Genomic DNA, 24007 nt, shown 5'->3' on the forward strand with positions numbered 1-24007 from the left:
CTCCTCTGATAAATGAAACTGGGCCTGATACAGCATTGATAGAACAGTATATTTTTCTTTAAAAAGTCAACAATCAGTTGCTAGAGCTGTAAAAACCAGGCCTGGTTTACACTACATGCCAACAAAAACAACTGGTCCTTAGCTTGCTCCTCCTTTTAATTTATCACCCCAGCATAGGGGATATAACTCAAATTTGTAATCAACAAAAAAATAATTATTGGTGCATCAGCGCACCAGAAGCACTTTTTTCCCTTCTTGCTCAAGTGCAGTTCTGGTCTATATCACTCTCAGTTCCCAAGCCTCTTTCCACCTCTCCTTATCTCGGTCTTCATTTTCCCACTGTCAAAGCCTGTTTTTCCAGGAAGGAAAGTTATGGTAAAGATGAGGAATATTGTTCAGCACCTCTTTGCCCTTTGGCACTGCTATCAAACACTGGGATTTTATCTGCCACATTAGCGGAGATCTTACAAAAAACACATTCCTTTTTGTATAATGTACATGGTGGTCACTCAAACAATAACCACTAACAGATGTCTGACATGAGCAGAATGGACTATTTAAATAGAACTTTATAAATTCTGATGATACTTTCCCAGATTTGAAACCTTGACACTTAATTTATAACTATCAGTCCGGCCATATACTTTCCTTTGTGTGTTTATTTCCAGTTCCACCCTTGGTAAGTATACTTTGTCCATTATGCTTGTTTCACTATGACCTTGCAGATAATCTTACCCTCAACTTACATTCATTTAATAGTGTAAAGACAGTGGTTAGGAAAAAAAAAAAAAAAAAGAAAAACCCTTTGCAAATAATCCAATTCCCAAACAAGGAATTCTGACGGGGGCTATGAGCTTAAATGTTTACATAAAATTCCTGGTCCCATTCAGTACCCTGCAATGACCATCTGGGAAAGTTTTTCTTTCAAAGGAAAAGCAAAAGTATGAGAGGAACCTGCCAGAGTCTTTCCCATTGAAGTTTCCATGTTACAAGGTTTGCATTTAGGTCTGCTTTCCAGGGATTTTTAAAAAGCACTCTCACTTAACATTTATGAGAAATTAAATAATAACTGCTTTACACAGTCTCACATCTCAGTATTACAAGAAAGTGTTGGAGGTTTTAGAAGAAAATTCTCCACGAGTCTCTCTATGTAGACCATATCTGTCAATAGCACTTTACTTGCATACAAACAGTAGAACTAAAGGTCAATTTGTCATTATACAGAAGCAGTTTAAGACTACAGTCTCCATTAATGCTGCATGATGTACAATTCCCTTGTTTCCACAATCCCTTTTAATAAATAAAGATTTTCTATGTATTTCTGGTTACAGATGCTTAGAAATAAAGTAATTTTTCTAAAATGCCATTATAAAAAAAAAAATCCATCTCAGCTACAGAAATAAAACTACACCAACAAGAGCAGCAGCAATGGAAGAGATTTTAAAAGATAAGGTCAGATTCTGGCATTGTAGCATCTTTGCCCAGATGCAGAAAAAGTTCACAGTCACACACTTAGAGACAATTTGTTGTATTTGAGCACCAAATGTATCTTTCAGGGTCTTTAAATATTCTGGTATGTAAAACCAAGCAGATTCAGTAGATGTTTCACATTCCTGATTGCATTATTAAAACAACTGACTAAGATAAATAATAGTTCCAGAAAACATACAACTCGTAACATTGTAAGGCTTTGCAGTCCGCTTCATAGCGTAAATCCATTTGCATTTCGCTCAAGACATTCAGCTATAAATTTCAGGGTGATTATTTGGGGAATACACTTCCCCTTTCTTCTATGGGGCAACCACAGTATCCTGTGTGAAGGTTTTACTCTCTGTGGGTAGTAGATGACCAGATCTCTGAAGGATTCTTCCAATAGACAGATCATATTAGAGGTCAGAAAGTTTCTTTTCTTCCCATTACAATATTTACCTGTAACCATGTTACTGGAAACCCACAAAGACAAGATGGAAAAACTGAGATGTCAAACAAGATGACAAGATGTCAAACCCAGGTTGACAAGATGGAAAGGCCTCTTTGTACACAGCAGTAACATTTGCAACAGAACTTAAGCAATGCCTACCAGCAGACAGAAATTTTATATTAAAATACATGACAATGGATGCTACTAATAGAACATAATTTCACTGGTTTAAAAGAAGTCAGAGCTGTCATACAACTTGCATACAATTTTAAGTGTGAATATCACAGGAGCAAAACCAAAGGATAGTCTTGTCATATGCTGCAAAAATCACCTACCAAAGACAGATCAGACTATGCCAACTAAGGATCTTCAACAGGATCTGCAGAGCCAGATTGCTACGGCTGAGTTTGTACTTCCTACATGTCTGCATCTTTCTAAAGAGCAAATGCTGGAAAGAGTCCACCTTATAAATTTAGGATAAAAAGATCGATTTCAACAGAAAAAGAAGAAAACCCTACCTTACAGATTGAGAGGGAATTACCCCTCAAAGCAGCAGCTCATTTTTTAATTAAAAAACCCGATAGCATGCTACCCTCACAACTGTCTTCCTTAAAGGGAAGATCATAGAACAGTCAGGGTTGGAAAGTACCTAAAGATGATCTAGTTCCAACCTCCCTGCCATGGGCAGGGACACCTCACACTAAACCATCTCACCCAAGGCTTTGTCCAACCTGGCCTTGAACACTGCCAGGGATAGAGCATTCACAACCTCCCTGGGCAACCCATTCCAGTGTCTCACCACCCTAACAGGAAAGAAATTCCTCCTTGTATCCAACCTAAGATGAAGCACAGAGATGACAGCACGTGACGAATTACAGTTCCTGGATGTCAGGAACACAATGCACCACAGAGACAGGAGCAAGCGAACACACTTTTCATTTTATCAGATTTACATCAGTAAAAGGAAGACAAAGAACTTTGCTTTAACGTGTCTGAGAATACGATTAAACTTCATTACACTTACATGTAACCATGTATTTATATCTTTACATTATTTCCTGCTTCAACTTAGGAACAAAGGTCCCCTCAGAGCTTTTTAAAAAGCAGAAAGACAAGCATTTGTATATAGCAAACACAGCAAAAATACATGTTATTAACTAATAAGACCAAGTCTGTTGCTAAGGAACACAGCTAAATGAAGAGGAAGTTATTTCCTCACTTGTCTGACACTAAGAATGAATTTATGTGATGTACGGTAATTAACATCAAAGAGAATACTAGGGTGTGCAAACATTTAAATTCATTAATATTGCATGATAAAAATAGATACTCCAAATCTCTGAAGTTTACCCTTATTTTCCAGCGTTATACAGACACTGTTCATCTCTTTGTAAGAAAAATGCAGTCAGTGAAGCAGCAATGTACTAAGACACAGTCACAATACACTACACAAAGACTTTAAAAAAGGCCAAGGACATCACATATGCTCCTAGACGAGTGCAGGTCAATTTTTAAAGTTAAACAGTGTCTGCATATGACCTTGCACGGTCAGGTGTAAAACCGACTAAGGAAAATCTACCATATGGTGGCACATTGACACCCAAAGGGAACTGGCAGGATTGGAAGCACCACAGAAGTCTCCTCCATCTGAACCAATACAATTAATCTGCAGTAACCACCATCCTTTTCTTTAGATTACTACTGGAGAAACAAAACATTTGTGACTTTGTTTCATTTCAGGGGCCTTATGCTTCTCCTTCCAAGGCGCAAAAGAGAGCACAGACTATAAAGTAGACAATTGTACCCATCATCTCCCAAAACCGACACTTTCCAGCATCTGGATATTCATCTCTTCCATATTTCAAGCTGTCAAAACCAGTCTTTTGACCAATTTATCTTGCCACTCAAGATGTTCTGTCAGTTTGAATACTATTTACTATTCCTAATCCTCATCTCATTATTGAGCCATTACCAATTTCTGTTTAATCTTCCTGCTCCATACTTTGGAAAAAGAGAGGGCAAGCAGGAGACTATTGCCTTGTTCCAATCCTTCTCTCCATTCAGCCTTTAATTTCAGGTTTCAATTTGGCACTGCCTACACTTCCCTGCTCCAGGGCTGCCATCCATCCCTCATTTTCTCCTCATTCTTCTCCAGTGCTCTCAGTCCGCCTGTTCCTTGCTCAAACTACTGAATCACTGCAGCCCATTCTCAAGTCAACCACCCTGTCTCTGCCCCATAAATAAGGATCTTCAGCAGTTTCTGGTTTGTTTGACTTTTGCTGTTGTTGAGTTTTCTTTTAAGTCAGTCATCCCTTTCTCTTCTTTATTTTCAAATGGGAGAGACTCAAGCTTCACCTTCTCAATCTGCAGTCCAGGGTGGGGCCATTAAGATCACAGGACAGTCACTCTCAGCAGAGGGTTTTCTTAACTAAAAATTGAATCTACTCAATAAATGTAGACTGATTTTCCCAGATGTGTATAACTTGATAGAGACATTTCCAAACCAATGGCAAAGGGCCCATCACAAAACTCACTCTTCAAGCCTGTGATCTGTTACCATTCTAAAAGACTACAATATATTGCTGGTAGGTATGGGCAAAATCTACCATCTGCAGGCAAAAAGCAAGTGAAAAAATAATACACAAATTAAAAACATATATATGTATATTAATACAGAAACATTATATAAACACTATACAGTACCTACATACATGGAAGATGCCAGATATGCAGTTAAAAGAGGCTCCTTTATTATGCCATAACATTCAGTTCGAAAATGACCTACTGGTTCTGGGTAAAATATTCTGTTCCAATTACTGTACTAAATTTTTTTTGCACAAAATTCATAATTTCAGTGAAATATTTAAAATCTTGCAAAAAAAAAAAAAAAAAAAAAAACCACCTGCTATCAAGAATTGAGTTTTAACAGATAATCTGTTGCCTCACTTTGTAATCTGAATTTATCATTTTCCCATCAAAGGAAAAGAACCTGGGCCAGACAGCTGAATAGAGATAACGAAACACATTGATTCTCTCTGTTCATGTGCTGTTTTGGGAGAATGGTATGTTTGGGTCTTACTGGGAAAAAAATTCCTTCAGATTTTAGCACTTAAAAAACATCTGGTCCGAATGGTATCCAGCAATGGTAACTGAATTTAAGCAGCAAAGAGCATTTAAGTTTGAAAAATGAAAAGGTAGTAATCTCCAAACGGAAAGCTTTACTATCTCCTACAGTACTAGTGACACGTTTATTAGTTTATAGTAGTGATTTTAAAAACACAGGTTTGCCTTTTAAGAGTTTCATATAATAGCTTATTCTATGAGCTAAAACAAATTTCACCCCAATAATTTAGCTCATCCATAGAGTAATTTTGTATTTTGAGATTTTTAAAGTGAAAGCCGTATGATGTACATTCTATTCTGTGCTGTTATTTTTATCTTTCAAATAAAATACTCATAGAGAGACAAACCATTTAGATTTGTACAAACTTATAAGAAAAGCCCACGTGAACTGTTTTAGGTAAGATCACAGAATTAATTCCTGGCAACCTGCTCAGGAGCAGTGGTAAGTTTTAGTTAGTGATTACACGGCCTACTTCTAAGTAAGCAAAAATATCTTTAGCAAAGTTCTGTAGAGATGTCTAGCAAGTTCTGAAGTTTTTGGGGGTGGAGGGGGGGGTTACCTGTAAAACCTCAAAAATACACTGAAACTAGATTGATAAATATATTAAAAACCCCTATATTAAGAAATACATTGAGATCAGAGATAAAAGACACTATGTAAAACCAAATATTTATTATCTGACTAGATATGACATCCATAAAAATGCTTCTATGCCATCTTACTCTTATTAGCTCCATACCATGAACAAATGAAGAACAGTCTCTCAGAACTTGTAGTCTTCATAATTCTTTGTCATGAAGATGATATGGTGCTTAGATAATACTGCACATCTTCTCAGCCTGGAGAAGAGAAGGCTGTGTGGAGACCACATAGCAGCCTTCCAGTATCTGAAGGGGGCTTATAGGGATGCTGGGGAGGGACTCCTTGTCAGGGACTGTAGTGACAGGACAAGGGGTAATGGGTTAAAACTTCAACAGGGGAAGTTTAGATTGGATATAAGGAGGAAATTCTTTCCTGTTAGGGGGGTGAGGCACTGGAAAGGGTTGCCCAGGGAGGTTGTGAGTGCTCCATCCCCGGCAGTGTTCAAGGCCAGGCTGGATGAAGTCTTGGGTGGGATGGTTTAGTGTGAGGAGGGCTGGAACTAGATGATCTTGAGGTCCTTTCCAACCCTAACTATTCTATGATCTCTAGCAGCGTTCAAAGCAGGACTGGACAGAGACTTGGGTGACATAGTCTAGTGTGAGGCATCCCTGCCCATGGCAGAGGGTTGGAACTGGATGATCTTAAGATCCTTTCCAACCCAAACTATTCTGTGATTCTATGATTCTATGACCACTGCACTTAAGGTTCCCAATAGTGAGAAGAATGCTGAAAACATGCATTAATTACCAAAAAATAAAAAAAAACCTCCAGCTATGTTGAAGCCATGTCAGGTCTCACGACAGCTGAGGCATGAAAGAGATGTAGCTAAATCCATGTCAAATAACAGCTACAGATTCTTGTTCACTGTATTTAATATACCTGTGCCTACTAACATCAAACAGGTATAAGAACAATATTTATTACATTTACTGCTCCAGTGTTCCCTTAAAGAGCTCAGAGCCAGCTGAAAAAAATTCCTTTGTTTTACAAAAAAACACAGTGACGATGCAAAATAATTCTTTGATCTATTATATATTTGAAAGTACTAAGCTAAATGCAGACAGTAATTGCTGACAAATCCCAGTAGTAAACAAATCAGTTTCACATTTTACATATTATCAAGAGGCTACAGAATTAATGGTTACAGCCAAAGAAATGTTGACACAGTTGCAGATTGAGCCTTAACATGCTGATCATGTTAAAATACTGCACAAGAAATATTTTTCCACTTTGTAAAAAGCCAGACTGTTTACATGCGTAAGTGGCTGGAGACCTTGTTGTCTGTGTGTGGTCTTAACATTTCAGTATCATAACCATGAATATAAAGAGAAGCAGCATGAAATAACCTATTATATTTACAATGAATGCCAGACCGCCAATATTAGCATTTTGTAATTGAGGCATTGAGATTTAAGTGTCTTACAATGAGCATTACAACATACATATACTTCTTTTTATATATATACACATCTTCACCCCTTTTACACAAGTAATTAATAAATAAACTGAAACAAAGCTTTTCTAAAAGTACACAGAGGACTCCTGTTTCACAGAAGTGGATTTTTCTTCCCTTTACATTGCTTAGGAAGGAAAAGAATTTGGGGAAAAAAAAATTATAAAGAAATTAAAAATAACAAACATCACCACTGTTAAAACCCAAGACATTCTTCAACTATACAGACTTAACTCATTCTCTTAGCACGTAAGATGTAATATAAATTAGAATAATTTGACACAACTATTATATCACAGCTCCTTTACGTGAATCGCTTATATCTCTAATTTTCTGATTTTTAGCAACTTTTACTGTAAATTGCTGTTGTTAGTTTACTCATAAATCACTGGAAAGTCTTCTGCAAATACCAGGATTTCTTCTTTCTTTTTTGTTTTAATAAAAACCAAACAGCACTGATCTCATGATTGAGGAAAGCACTGTGAAACCATTACGGAAAAGCAGATGCAAGCTATCTGCAACACAGGGAGATCAATCAGTAGCTTCACCATTCACACACTTACATCTGAAGACTGCTAGAGCATATCAAACATTTTCATCTTTCCAGTCTATGTCTAGCAGTAAAATATACTACTTAAAAGGCAAGTGTGCAGAATAAATAAAAAATTATTTTCTTCACTCATTCAATACAAGAATCCTCAGTATTTTTTGCATTAATTGAGATTTCTTCCCACAGCCAGCAACTCTCCAGCATCCATCTGGGAACCCCACTACCCAGGGCTGAAATTTCTACGATTAAAAAAAGAACCCCAATAAACAAACAAACAAACAACAAAAAAAAAAAAAAAAACAAAACCCATCAGATTCAAAGTGCAAAGTTGTGGGGCTTTTTTTTTTCCTCATGTGCACATGTAGGACATGAAGGAGAAATCGCCTATTAAGTTTGCCATATGCTTTATACTGTATGGGAGTTTTTAATGTGTGCCTGGAACGCATGGCTCCTCAAAATAGTGTCTTGTCTAAAATTATAGGGTTAAAGTTAGAAGAGAAGAATTCAGAGATGTAGAGGATGAACAGAACAAACACTGTGGGACTGCTCTAATTCCATTTGGGACACACATGCCTCATGAGGTTGGTGTTTCTGTTCTATAAGCATTTAAGAAAAATAAACATGTCACCAAAAGTCTTTAAAAGTATACTTCCCAAATTAGTGAAATGATCAAGAAGTCATTAGAAAAGAAATATGTATGAAGGGTAATTCACTACAAAAACAAACAGTAAATGACCCTTGAAAGGGGCTCTTCTGAGTTTCCTCAAAGGAAGCAGCATGGCTCTGTAAGAGGGCAGAACTGAAAGGAGCTAACACTGCTTTCCATACCTCTGACTTTGAAGAGAGGGCTAGTTAGCTGCACCACACCAAGGAGGAAGAAAGCAAGCAGCACGACTCGATTCCCACACCTGTATGGGCTGGTGAGTCTGAACACCACCTCAGTGTAGGGCGCAGCCCCCCCTTCCCAAGCCCAGAAGCCGCTGTCCAGGCTGGGCAGGGTGCTGAATTATTTGCAAATACTCAGCTTTTGCTTTAGTCCAAAACCATGAATGGATTGGTTGAAGACAGCTGCAGACAACAGAGAGAGGCCTGAATATGTATTCAGTGTAATGACAGACTGCAGAAACTTCCTATGGTTCCTATAGTCACAGAGAGAAACTCCAGAATGCATAACTATTCAGTGACAGGTTTTCTTTCCCTTTAAGTAGCAGCATAATCTTTCCAATCCCATTACCTTTCATGTGAAATCTGTTCCTTAGAATATTAAACGGTACGTTATTGCATTTTCATGCTTACAATCTGCAATTTTAAAATCTTAACATACCCCCTGCTATTCCACAGTAGTTACACAGGTGAAAGCTTATCCCAGAGCTGCTCCTTCAGAGGACGCTGACCTTCTACTGCCTGTTCCACAACCCTGCTATTATTTTTCAGCTCATTCTTTCTTTCCCTAGCTCTGTCTGTTTTGTAAGGTGCTATAAGGTGCTTCTATAAACATGAAAATAGAAGCAAGGGAGATCTTTGCTGCAAGAATGAGCTCTCACAGAACAGAATCTTCATAATTATTTCACTTTGTGGAAAAGCCTGGAATCCTCACCCGCAATACAAAGGAACTTCCTTACACAGCATATAACAAAACCACCATCTGAAAAAACCTTTCTGTATAGTAGTATATAGCAAGACAGTAGATAGCACCACATTTAAACTACATTGTATTTTGATAATTTGGATTAATGTCTTACTACTAGAACATTTAAACTGGCAGCATACTGACTATTCGAATACATACATACTATAATTGAAAAGACAAGGGTACTAATCGTCTAAAGGTCTTGAGGATCACTGAAATGATTTGCAGATGATCAGGTTAGAGAAACAAGCATGCCATTTGCTCATGAGGGTCTAACTAACAAATCTGCAAGGCAATCCAAACATTTAGAAAGAAGTAGTATTTCAAAAATCAAGTACCAGTATGGTGACAGCCATAAGCAGCAGAGAAGATTTTGATTTGTGCATTACTGTAAAGTAGATGCTCATGGTGAATGAGCACCATTGCCATTAAATACCATTTACATTGCCTGTTCTGAAACTACCATTTGCATCAATTTAATGCCACTAGTATCTATGTAGATTAAGTCTGGTGTTAAGAACACAATCACTTCCTATATGGAATAGAAATACTCAGAAGGAAGACACAAGCAAACATCATTCCAGGAACATCTGTACTCTCTGAAGGGTAGGCACAGCTCTGTATTACTATTTAGGCATCATTTCAAAAAGGTTCATAGAAGAGCCAACAGCTACTGAGAGTTAATGGTGATAGTGATGGTCTCCCACTTTATATCTCTATAAGAAAAAGCTGAAGTGCTTGACAATCTACTATTCCTGGTCTCTCTGTGTAAAGGAGGAATACCAAATTGGCAGAGCAACAGAATGTGAGGCAAGGCTCTGCTTACGCGCAGGTCTCCAAGGAACATGACAAGCAACGCTGCTGGTAATTACAAAAGTACATTCACTTTCTAAAATAGTTTTGAATTTATAGTCCACTGTGAAGAACAAGCTTTCTATTATGTTTTAACAGTCTATGATCATCAATGGAATTTGTAATACTTCATTACAGATTCAACAGCATATGAACCATCTCTAACAGACATACAGAAAATGGCTTCAAATAGCAAAGTAATTTCTGAACCACATAGAATATGCTGGGCATCCATAATCAAATCTCTTTCCAGTTCACAACCAGCAAGCACCCCCAGCTGTATCCTCCAGATATTCTACAAATCAACTCGCAGTTCCTGAGAATCATTAGGATGAAAGGATATAGGTGAAGAGACATTTTCCATATGTTTTTTAAGTCATCTCTAGCCACCCCATCGTATAGTTTTCACCAAACAATAAAATAAAATATTCAATTATCTGAAATATGAAAAAAAAATCATCAAGATTTAAAACTAATGTAAAATTCTAACAATTTTCTGAAGAAATCAATAAACCAATGTTGTTCTTTTATTCTAGATATTCCTGTAAGATTTCTCTCTGCTGGGACTCCCATGGCAGCCAGTGATAATTTAACCACCATTCACTGCTATTCAGTCTATTTCATATTACACTGCAAACACTCAATACTCACATTTGTTTGAGGTGAGAATATGTTTGTATTTGATTGCTTTTTAAAGTCCTGAACTTCCATTTTCAGCTTTTGAGGTGTCAGACTTACTCCCCTCATCTAAAACGTTTGCAATTCCCCAAGACAACTGTTGCAACTGTGACAGTTCAATCCCCAACAAAATAAGACCCAAAGGCTTACAGACAGTACCACAAAGGGAATAATTCTTTATAACCCTGTTTTAAACTACTGAAGATTAAATTATTATGGCAAAAAGCACACTACTTATATTATTCTCCTTCCTATTCTTATACTACAGGAATGTCAAAATAAAAACAGGAAAGTTACATACTGCATGACCCCACCAGCTGTCAAATCCTAGTATCTTGGCATTGAACAGATCCTCTGTAATGGCCCAAGACTTAGCTCTTTCCCAACCCTCTAGTTCAGCAAATATTTTACGTTCAGAGCTATACACTTCTATCAGCCTTTATCTCTGTGATACAAAGCAGGATAAACCACAACCATGTGTATTTGGTTAATTATGCAAGCTATTAAATCACTGGTATAGTCAACGCATAAAGACGACCCTCTGAGTTTAAAATAGGAGAATATTGGCTTGAACTTGAAAGGCTGTATTGAACTGTATCTTATATAAACTATTGTTTCACCAGTTGAGTGATGTCAGATATACCAGACACCTCACTACTTCCTGGAAAATAAGCAGGGCTTTGCAAAGAGGACCTAGCACACTGAACAGTGCTTAGCTTCGCTTATTTATTGTACAAGTTTCTGGAGTAACATGAGGACAGAGTTCTTAAAGTACCTTTATGGGTATGCTCAAACTTCAGTTATTAACAATATGAAGATGCTGAGAAAATGTTCTGTGGCTATGTCACATTTTCTCATGAGGAAACCACTTGCCATTCTTCCTTACTTCTGTTCTTTTCCTCACTCTACCTCAAGACTAACAACTATTCTTCAACAAGTATTTGATGCAATGTGCTATTTAATGTGTATGTGACAAGTTACACAGAAAAAGGGATAAAATCTTTGTTTCACTGAAGCTTGTAGATCGACGATTTCCTGCAAGAGGATTTGTCTGCAAACTGTACAGGTAGCAGAAACAGTGAAGAAGCCTCAATGAAGCTACAAAGACAACATAGTACAAAACCGAGAAAGATAACACTTGCTCTGAAGGCTTCATAAAGGGACCACACTTCTCTAGAAAAGTGTACACAGCTAGCAGGAAAAGATCATCCTGAACCACTCAAATCGCTGAAGTTAGTATTTTGGTTGAAAAATGTCTGCACCTGATCAAGACCACTTTCCTAAGTGAAAATTTCTCAGCCAGAAATACCATTTTGCAGTACAAAGGCAGAGCTGTCTTTTATGTAGGTCTTATTAAAAATATAGCATTCCATGGAGCAGGGAAATAAAAGTAGGTTAGTTTGATGTGCAAAGGTACAGACACCACAGTTTGGGCCAGACCTAACTTCACTTACCATTTCTTTGTATCAATAACTGAACCTACGGGCTTGTTCTTACTTGTCAATTGAGGTATCACTTCACTGCATATTGTAGCTTGTTTTTTAAATGTGTTTCTGACATTATGACTAAATTTCTTTACTAAATCTTACTTGCCTCTTCAATACCACTAGTTTGTATGACTAATATTATAGCATTTAAGAAATCTATCTTGTTTCTACCTTTTATTTCTTCCTCTCTTCACACTGGAATTAAAACCGATTTTATTATTTGGCTGTATCATTTTTCACTGTTTTTCCAACCTAACTTCTTGAGACACTGACTTTATAGACAAACAGGCTGCACTTAAAAAATGACAGATAAACTGAACTGAGAAAGGCTGTTTATGAAATAAATTAGTATGTCCTTAGTTAAGCTACAATGTGGTACCAATAAACTCCTACAGGCTCTGATCCAAATCCCATTGACTTCAGTGAGGTTTGGGTCAGATCCACTGTAAAATGAACTTAACTAAGGAGTGGTAAATGAAATCTAAAATGTCTAATCTGATTAGAAAACTCTCCAAGTAACACTGCAAATAATACTGGTGACTTCTTCACGGCTCAGGCAGATTTTAGTTCCTTAAATTATTATTAATAAAGTCTTGAATTTATAGTTTTTGCCAACCACACTATCACATCTTAGTTGAGCAGCTGTCAACTGTTAGAGAATAACTGCATCATCATCCCTTTTAGACCTAGTGTGGGAAGTGAAACACATTGGATCTAAAGTTTCTGGAGTCATGGTAATGAATCTCTTTTCATCAGGTGACCATGAGTCATCATTTTATCAGCAGTTTAAAAGATTTTCACAATAGCTGAGCGTCATCCATGCTCATGCTTAGTAATGACTGCAGCAGAATACCAAAATAGAGTACCATGTCCTGTGGCACCATCATTTACAGAAAGGTTTGGCTATTGAGTCAAGAAAGAGTGCAAAGTCATGGTTGACTAAATGCTGCAGGGAACATAAAAGTCCAGAAGCTAAGCTTTTATTCAAAAATTGAAGCTGAGCTATAATTCTGCTTTTAAAAATAGATGCCTTTTAAGGAAGTTGTGAACTACATGGATGGAACAAAGGAAAGAATAAAAATGTGTTGTCAGTCTCTCTTCTCGCTTTTAGTCCACAGTCCTGTCAGAACACATCCATATATCAGATACTAAGATAACTTCCACATTACAATCCACAATGCTTAAGGTGGGTAGAGGCGACACAAAACAATACTAAACTTTTGTATTAAATTTTCATGATACTAAGGTTTATACACAGTATCACCAGGTACTATATGTAACGTGGATCCCTTTACCTCCCAGCTTGCTCACCTCCATCTGAACTCATTGGAAAGAGCCAAAGAATTTCACCTACAGCACCAGCTGAAGCCTCCCCCAGGACCTAAAGACATCCAGTGATCCCAAGGAGCATCTCTGCTAAGCCCTGATGTTTTGCTGGAACCCAAGAGATTGAAGTCTGCTTCTAAGTTTCCCAGCCTTTCCCTGCTTCACTGCTAGACTCAGGGGTCAAGCAGGCAGTGGCACCAAGATCTCCAAGAAACAGAACAGCAGAGAGGTAAAATACAATGCTGCTGGTCAGAAATGAGGCATATGGCAAACATCATAGAGATGACATCTTTGAATTAATTACATATTAAAATAGTATAACTTGGTTTGATGTGTATTTAGAATGCCGTATCTCTGCCACAGTTGTATACTGCTCACGGTTAGCAAAAATGCTAATTTTCTGTCACAACTGTTATTTTTAAACCTAATCAGATGTATCTGAATTACCAAAAAAATTAATGCAAGTTGAACCATCCTTTTATTCCTCATCTGAAGTGATCCCCATGAAAGCAGTGTTTCCACTACTGATGTTTATCCCTCTGGCTTCCCATTTCTACTTTTGCTAACACTTTAATTTCTCAACTCTTCATCCACTCATCATTTCCCTAGGCTTGAAAATTAATCTTCTGAGGTCAGTGAGGAAACTTCCATGGAGTCCGGGAAGTTTTGAACTAGATTGTGTACTTAATTTTCCTCCCCCCTCTACCTCCCAACTTCATTTCTTTCTTCTGGAACTTATTTACTCATAATTTTAATCATCCCATGTCTGGTCCCATGAAATTGGGAATTAAATGCAGAGTTAAGAAACAGAACTAAATAGATGTCCTTCCATCCATTATGACTGCTTTCTGCTTCCTATTTTAAATCATATTCCCCCTGCCCCACAGTCTCTTTTTATCTTCTCCTTAAAACTTCTAAGCCGTTTCAGAGAAGTATCATATTTTATGCATTCAAATAGGAACAAACATCACAGCTGAGTGAAATGTATGATGCTTTTGGTAACAACAATTCCAACCACCTGTACTTATAGCTGTTCTGAGCAATGCCACTCTAGGAGGACTCCATATCCAGGGGAAAAAGGGTACTAGGACTGGCTCCCTGAAATGCCTGTACACCAATGCACGCAGCATGGGGAATAAACAGGAGGAGTTAGAAGTCTGTGTGCGGGCTAAAGGTTATGATCTAGTGGCGATTACAGAGACATGGTGGGACAGTTCACATGACTGGAATGTGGTCATGGATAGCTATGTCCTTTTTAGGAAAGATAGGTCAGCAAAGCGAGGTGGTGGAGTTGCTCTTTACGTGAGAGAGCAACTAGAATGTATTGAGTTCTGTCCGGGGTCGGATGAGGAGCAAGTGGAATGTCTGTGGGTACGAATCAAGGGGCTGACTGGCACGGGTGATACAGTTGTGGGGGTCTATTACAGACCTCCTGATCAGGAGGAAGGAGTTGATGAGGCTTTCTACAGGCAACTGGAAGTAGCCTCGCGACTACATGCCTTAGTCGTCGTGGGGGACTTTAATTACCCCGATATTTGCTGGAAGACTCACACAGCCAGTCATTCACAGTCTAGGAGGTTCCTCGAGTGCATTGATGATAATTTCTTAATGCAAATGGTGGACGTACCAACTAGGGGAGCAGCGCTGCTAGATTTAGTACTCGCCAACAAGGAGGGTTTGGTCGAAGTGGTGACGGTCAATGGCAGCCTTGGCTGCAGTGACCATGAGATGGTGGAGTTTAGGATCCTGTGTGGGAGGAATAGAATACCTAGCAAAGCCACAGTTCTGGATTTCCGAAGGGCCAACTTTGGCCTCTTCAGTCAACTGCTAAGGGAAGTCTCATGGGAAAGTGTACTAGGCGGTAAAGGGGCTCAAGATAGTTGGTTAGCATTCAAGGACCGCTTCTTCCAAGCTCAGGATCGGAGCGTCCCAATGAGTAGGAAGTCAAGTAAGGGATCTAGGAGACCGGCGTGGTTAAACAAGGAGCTGCTGGGCAAACTCAAGTGGAAAAGGAGAATCTATGGATTATGGAAGGAGGGGCTGGCCGCTTGGGAGGAATATAGGACAGTTGTTAGAGGATGTAGGGAGGCAATTAGGACAGCTAAGGCCTCCTTGGAACTCAATCTTGCTAGTCGGGTTAAAGACAATAGAAAGGGCTTCTTCAAATACATAGCAAATAAAACTAAAACAAGAGGCAATATAGGCCCACTGCTGAACGAAGTGGGTACCCTGGAGACAGAGGATATAAAGAAGGCAGAGGTGCTGAATGCCTTCTTTGCCTCTGTCTTTACTCCTGCAGACTCTCCCCGAGGGCCCCGGATTTCTTTAGCCCCAGAAGGAGTCAGGACAAAGGAGGAGTTTGCTTTGGTAGATGAGGATTGGGTTAGGGATCAGCTATGCAAACTGGACATCTGTAAATCGATGGGTCCGGATGGAATGCACCCACGGGTGCTGAGGGAGCTGGCGGAGGTCATTGCTAGGCCGCTTTCCATCATCTTTGGTAAGTCGTGGGAAATGGGCGAGGTGCCTGAGGATTGGCGGATGGCAAAGGTCACACCAATCTATAAGAAGGGCAAGAAGGAGGACCCGGGTAATTATAGACCGGTCAGCCTTACCTCCATCCCTGGAAAGATGATGGAACAACTTATTCTTGACTCCATCACTAGGCATATCAAGGATGAGGGGGTCATTAAGAACAGCCAACATGGTTTTATGAGGGGGAAGTCATGTATGACCAACCTTATAGCCTTCTATGAGGAAGTGACTAGGTGGAGGGATGATGGTAGAGCGGTAGATGTAGTTTTTCTTGATTTCAGTAAGGCATTTGATACTGTCTCCCACAGCATCCTCATAGATAAGCTAAGGAAGTGTGGGCTTGATGATCAAGTAGTGAGGTGGATCGAGAACTGGTTGAAAGGAAGAAGGCAGAGAGTTGTGGTCAATGGCGCAGAATCTAGCTGGAGGTCTGTGACTAGTGGAGTTCCTCAGGGGTCGGTGCTGGGACCGGTGCTGTTTAATATTTTCATCAATGACCTGGATGAGGGAACTGAGTGCACCCTCAGCAAGTTTGCTGATGACACAAAACTGGGAGGAGTGGCTGACACACCAGAGGACTGTGCTGCCATTCAGCGAGACCTGGACAGGCTGGAGAGTTGGGCGGGGAGAAACTTGATGAAATTTAACAAGGGCAAGTGTAGAGTCTTGCATCTGGGGAAGAACAACCCCATGTACCAGTACAGGTTGAGGGTTGACCTGCTGGAAAGTAGTGAAGGGGAAAGGGACCTGGGGGTCCTGGTGGATAGGAGGATGACCATGAGCCAGCAATGTGCTCTTGTGGCCAAGAAGGCAAATGGCATCTTAGGGTGCATTAGAAAGGGAGTGGTTAGTAGGTCAAGAGAGGTTCTCCTCCCCCTCTACTCAGCCTTGGTGAGGCCGCATCTGGAATATTGCGTCCAGTTCTGGGCCCCTCTGTTCAAGAAGGACAGGGAATTGCTTGAAGGAGTCCAGCGCAGAGCCACAAAGATGATTAAGGGAGTGGAACATCTCCCTTATGAGGAGAGGCTGAGGGAGCTGGGTCTCTTTAGCTTGGAGAAGAGGAGACTGAGGGGTGACCTCATCAATGTTTACAAATATGTGAAGGGTAGGTGTCAGGATGATGGAGCTAGGCTTTTTTCAGTGATATCCAGTGATAGGACAAGGGGCAATGGGTGTAAACTGGAACATAGGAAGTTCCACGTTAACATCAGGAAGAACTTCTTTACTGTAAGAGTGACAGAGCACTGGAACAGGTTGCCCAGGGGGGTTGTGGAGTCTCCTACACTGGAGATATTCAAGGCCCGCCTGGACAAGTTCCTGTGTGATGTACTGTAGGTTACCCTGCTCTTGCAGGGGGGTTGGACTAGATGATCTTTTTAGGTCCCTTCCAACCCTTGGGATTCTGTGATTCTGTGATTCTGTAATGGTTAATATAGCTATTTCTTCATTTTCAAAGACCAAAAAAGCAAATATAAAAACACATAGTTCACATAAAATTCAATAACCTTTAATCAGCTCAGAGAACACCAGTATCTTACTTTTAAGATGTAAGATACTTGTACAAATTCTACCTAATTGCATAACACCTAATACTAGCACATTTCTACTGAAACATTTGTGAGTATTCCAACTACAGGGATTTCACAGAAGGGTTTGGGTTGGAAGGGACCTTAAAACTCATCTAGTTCCAACCCCCCTGCCGTGGGCAGGGATACCTTCCACTAGACCAGGTTGCTCCATTTCACATACAATATCTCAGTTTTTCAATGGGGAAAAGAAAAGGACATCAGAAAATACTGTATTTATTAGGTATTTTAAGCAATCTCTAGAAAAATCTAACTCTCAGACTAGAGAGTTCAAAGCTATGTATGTAAGAAAAGTACCTGTAGTATCAATATAGTAATTCTGAGCAGTCACAACATAGGAAAAAGTAATTTTAAACAATATTCCTTAATTTTCAAGCCTAGGGAAATGATGTGTGGATAAAGAGTTGAGAGATTAAAGTGCTATCAGAAGGAGAAAGGAATTGAAAGTCAGAGGGATAAATATCAATAGTGGAAACACTGCTTTCATGTATCTATGGACTTTATCTAGCAGTAAAATGCATTTACTGTATTCCATTACTCATCATAAGGGATCAGAGAAAATAAAAAATATAGGTAAAAAAACCTACTCATCTCCCTAGGCTTTTCTTCTCTCCAAGCAACTTGTAAGAACCATAAGCACACCACTTTCTCACATGGCAAAGCATCTACAGAAATACTGATGAGCTTATCCAGCGCATGTACTTCACAGAAGTGTGAACTTTAATCTGTCTAACCCACTCAGATTCATGTAAGCACCATCCAAAGAGACCTATCTGATACAGAAATCATTTTTGACATACTATTGCTATATTTACATTATAACTAGTAACTAAAAAAAAAAGAAAGCATGGAAAGGCCAGACAAATTGTAAAGCTTCAGCATTAGAAATCCATTAACATGATAAAACATGCATGGAAATAGCAAAAAAGCCCCCTTCAAAATAAACTGCTCATTTTCTTGCTCCAGAGTGAAGACAGTAACACCTACATAACTGTTAACAGAGACTAAAATTACCTATAGAGCACTGTAAGTACATATTAGCATACTGGCTGACAGGAAGATAATCTTTCCATTTCCTTCTACCTACTGTTAGGGCCTATAATCAACATTCTTTCTATGCACACTTTCTTGCATGAAGCATTCTAAGATACGTAATGACAGATGTTAAGATGTCTTTGGTTATAAATCAGTATCTTAACGATTACATTAAGATACATCAACATAAAAAACAAAGATACAAACACAAGGAAAATGAATGGGAAAATTGGCCACATAAGAGCCATACTGTCATTTTCCTGTTCGATCATTTCCAGTACTCCCATCTTAATTCCCAATATAAACCAGAAAAACACGCTTGCTTATTCAGAGGAACTTACAATTTAAAGCAGAAAGTCTGAAGTAGGAAGGACCAAAATGCTTCATATTCACTTCCAGCATGCAATAATTTAAACTGGTAAGAAGGAACAACACTGCTGACAAATAGATTGCAGAGTGTTCTAGATGACGGAGGGAATATTGACACTATAACTATCTTAATCTAAGATATGTGCTAGCAAATGCTTACAAATCTGAGACAGAACAGAGCTCTTAATTTCACAAAGTAGAAAACTAAAAAGTAAAAAAAAAAATCTTCCCTTTGCATGGAGCTATTGAAATGCAGTAACAACTTAAAAGTCTTCAGTATCTGGCAAATGAAAGAATTGCAGAAAACAGTAAATGAAGTTTTTCTATTACAGCCATAAAAAATTCTATATTTAGTTCTGCAACTTGGCATGAATAAAGTCAATTTACACAATTCTGGAAAAGCAATTCTTTCTAGTTTGTCCAAAGTTTTAAACAAGACCCTGGTGATATTATTTTTCAAATCCATATAGACCTCATGATTTTGCTTTAAGCCTCACCAATTAAAGTTAAGATTTATTTCTCAGAACAGCAATAAAATATTTTAGCAACACACACAGAAAGCTTAATTAAATTCATATGTCTTATTTTCCAGTTTCGGGGGTATTTCACCATGCAGAACTTTATGAAATATCAATACCCCAAAACTGAAAATTGCTGATCAAATTAACTTGCATCAAATATTATCTATTGCATATCACAACACTATGGCATTCAGCCACCTGGCAAGCGAAGCAAGTGTGCTTAGGACCTAACTACAGTTTTCATATTAAGGTTTAAAGCTATTTTACTGCATCAATTATTTTATTTCAATAGCTCTTAATTGCCCATAAAACCAAGCTTAGGCTCGCCTTTCAAAAATAGGCCAACTACTCCCTCTACTGACAATAACTGACCATTACACTGGAGGCACAGAGATTCTATAAAACATTTTGAAGAAGCAAAGCCATCAAGCACGATAAGTGTTTCCCTCTCAGTGACGTTCCCGTCAGTTAAGACTTGAAAGACCCATAAGCTACACTTCTTGCTCCCTTACCAGATTAACACAAGAGATGCTTACAAAATCTAAAAGCTTAAAAGTAGAGAATGTAAAATACAAGGCATGAATTAACCTTTTCAAACCCAGTAAAATACCCCTATCAATTCCAAACACAAGGAACCCTAAATTAACAAGGTTTTGTATATTCCCCCTGCAGAGGGATGACATTATTTTCTGCCTTTTAATAAAGAAGCTTCTGAAAAGGGATCTTCCTTGAAAAATTTATGTGAACATTGAACAGTCTTGAAAATGGAAATATTCACATTAAACACAAATCCAGTGAATGTAAAGAAGCAAAAGTTTACATACAAAATCCCTGATCTAACACGCAAAATGCTACACACCTGTGCACAAAGTGAATTCCAACCAGCTTTTCACATATTTACATATTAGATATATTTTAGTTAAGGCAAAACTAATTCTCAGCATGCAATACATGCAAAACCTCTCATTTTTCAAATCCTACCAGAAAGCAAATAAAGTTCTATCTCACTAGCACTCTCAAAACTTTATCTGCAATACTGCTTCCCTACAAACGCATGCTCAGTGAGAACCTATACATTTGCTCAGTCAGTGATGTTAAATTCCTCAGTGATTGCCAGGGAACATGCTGAATGCCAGTTAAGTGTTTATGCTGAACCAGCAAGCTGGTTCATTTATGCAAGTCATTAACCAAGTGTCTTCAGGTTTTTTATCTAGTGAAGATATTTCAACTCACACCACTTGTTTTCTGGGGCACGTACATTAATATTTATGAGATCAAGAGTTCTCAGCTGAAAAAAACAACACCTTCAGCCTCAGCTCCTGTTGTTACTGACATCAGTGGCATATAGACCCAGGGTATCTGCTAAAATATGCTCAAGATCAACAGTGTTTCTCCTAACTCCTTTATCAATTCAGAAGCACTGAATAGTACAGACATGATACTGTCAATTTAAGGTTGACAATCATGTTCATGTGTAAAAAAAATTAAAGCACTTGTCCCACTAAATGGCAGCAGTTTTACTTGGAAAAGAACACAGAGCACACAAAAATTGTTTGGTCTGCTTGCTGAACAGGTTGGTTACCCACAAAACCAAATTTCAACAGCTGATCAGTCAGGATGGGTTTTGTAGCCATCCTCCAAAAACCCCAAGTTCTTCCACAGAGGAAAAAGTCTATTCTGTTAAAAAAGCTCTTGCAAAAAAGAAAAAAAACAACCAAACACATTTTCAAGAGAACAATAAATTGTGCTAATCACTTTGAAATGTATGCATTATCTAAACTACCCTAGACATACAAGAACACAGAAACAAGAGAGAAGGTCCTAAAGTTCACAATTTTTACTGAATAATTAGTTTTATTTATTGGTAAGCTGATATAGTTATACTAGAAGAATTATGAAGTGCTATGTTCATTACAGAGTGTTTTGAAAAGCACTGCTCTTCAAATACGTATGCAAAAGTCAGAGGCTGTTTGCAAAATAAATCGCAATGGCATTTTATTATATGTAATTTTACTGGATGCAAGACAGCTACTGCCTGAAAACAGGCTAAGAGGCAAAAAAGATGCAAATAAAGAGTTGAGTGTGATAAACAGTTGAAGAACATTGCCATGCCTCAGACCAGGAACTTTTAGATTATCTGTGACATAGACAAATAATACTGTGAGATTACAGCAAGAGAAGAATCAACCCTAAATTTTATTTCAGGTAGCAAATAGTGTTTTATGAAAAATTCATGCAGTTTCTAATTCAAACTACACAAGTGATCACTTTTACTAATATGATTTTAATCTTCAGCTGACTTCAGACACACTTTGCCACAATACAGCAGCAATTCACAAAGTTTGCCTCCAAAAGCTGAGAAAAGCTGATACAAAATATGGTACTATGGCCAAAGCCTGAAGGATGCTCCTCTTAATCATAAACTTTTAAAATGAACATACACACATTCTAAGCAGTATAACAGATATTTTTTTTTGTAATGAAAGCTATGACATGCAGCTTACCTTAATGACAAACTTGTTGGATGCCATGATAGGTCAGCGTAGGCTGGTCCTGTAAAAACATCAATTAAAAGTGATCAGCACTAGAGGAAAAACTCCACTCGGATTACAGGTTTTTAGCTGCTTTTTTATTCCCCCTCTCTCCCCACCACAAGCTGACACTATTTGTGGTCACAGCACTGAAACGGCTGGGTTTAACTACCACAGAAATGGTAGATAAAGATTCATTTGTCAAAAGGTAGAAAATTAGGTTAAATTGATGAAAGTCCTTCCTGCTAACCGCACAAGGTTCGGATTCAGAGAGACATGGAATGGGCCCTCTGGTACCAAATTATACGTACAAAAACCCAGGAATAAAAAAAATAAATAAATACGATAACAGTTTATTTTCACACAGGATAGGAACAGCGGCAACAGGCAAGGAAGAACCTTGGCTTTGACAGAAAATCATGTGAACAAGGCTCTCAGTATACTGGCAAGTGTACCCACCCAAACATCACAGTTCAAGCTTCAAAATCAAGAAACAAAAACAAGTGTCAGTAGCTGCTGCCTGCACCAGATAACATGCAACAGAAACTACACTTAGAGCTGCCTTTTACACTCCAAAGTTTCCTTTTCCTAAGGGATTAATCTCATGGTAAGATATACAAATCTTGTCAGTTTTGTAAGAGATGACATAGGAAAATATTAAGAATGCACAAAGACATACAATTCCTCACTGCATACTTCAACTTATTGTGAAGTACTGAGAGCTGTCAGACTTCATGTTACAAGTCAGGCTGGTGATATGCATCTCCGTCAGGCACTACACTTGAACATAATGAATGCCGTCACTATCCTTACTTAACTTTTAAGAAGGGCAAAACAAGATAAAGATCCACTTTACAACTCACAGCTTAATTCTTATATTAAGATTCAACAGTAATCATTTTGAACTAAAGAAACAAACACTTCTGTGCAGTCCTTCCCTTCCAAATATCCAAACACTGAGACCCCTGATTTCAAAAGAACTGTAAGAAAACATGAAAGTAACAAGGGCTCAATTCTATATACTGGGTCAAGGAAAACTTCCAACTACTTCAGTGTTTTTTGGGTTTTTTTTTTATCTTACCAATATTCAAGCAGTAAGAAACAGAAACAGTAAAAGCATCATGAACAGTGAGAAGCAAACTGGTTGTTACTGTAACCAGGTTAAAATGAGTCTGACATAAGAACCATTCTGCAAGTAACTACTGAAAATAAAGTTTAATACAGTTAATAAAATGTTTCAACTATGCTCTGAAAAAGTTCAACCTTAGAGCTTTTATCCGCTGCACAGTTAACAGTAAGCAGAAAGTTATGAAAAGGAAACTGATTTTCAAATAGAAGTCATACAGAGAGAAGCTGGCATACCATGCCTTATGCCACACAACTATCATTCTCCCTTGCACAAAACAGCCCTGGAAACTTCTCTATCTCAGAGTAAATTCTGTCAACATTACCAACAGTAATTTCAAGATACACAATGTAAGGAACAGTGGTCTGGACCACCTGGGACACCATATTTCAATTCCGTCAGGTACTAAGGTGCTTATCTATAGAAGCATCCCTATAGTCTAACTGTAAAAGGAATCTTAGTAGGAGATAAAACTCAGAAATTCTTGAAACAGCAGATCCTAGAATTAAAAATTAATAGAAGAGATGCTAAAGGGAAATGACAGCCATCACGTGAAAACCAAGTGCGGTTCTGACTTCCTTATAACAGTGCACAAGATGTACACTGTTTAATGCTCTGACCACATCACCCAAGTCTTGGAA

At 38.4% G+C, this 24007-nt stretch overlaps 1 protein-coding gene across 4 annotated transcripts in view; it reads right to left on the reverse strand.

Moving 5' to 3' along the window:
* Positions 1-24007, reverse strand: part of SLX4IP (SLX4 interacting protein) — an 82716-nt gene that overhangs the window by 53714 nt on the left and 4995 nt on the right. For all 4 annotated transcript variants that reach the window (XM_065682328.1, XM_065682324.1, XM_065682326.1 and 1 more), the window contains exon 3: positions 22214-22262. In XM_065682328.1, coding sequence (XP_065538400.1) covers positions 22214-22240 — 27 coding nt within the window. In that variant the 5' untranslated portion in view covers positions 22241-22262. The remainder of the gene's footprint in view (positions 1-22213; positions 22263-24007) is intronic.

The sequence above is a fragment of the Lathamus discolor genome, chromosome 5 (genome assembly GCF_037157495.1).
Source record: "Lathamus discolor isolate bLatDis1 chromosome 5, bLatDis1.hap1, whole genome shotgun sequence".
NCBI classification, from domain to species: domain Eukaryota; kingdom Metazoa; phylum Chordata; class Aves; order Psittaciformes; family Psittacidae; genus Lathamus; species Lathamus discolor.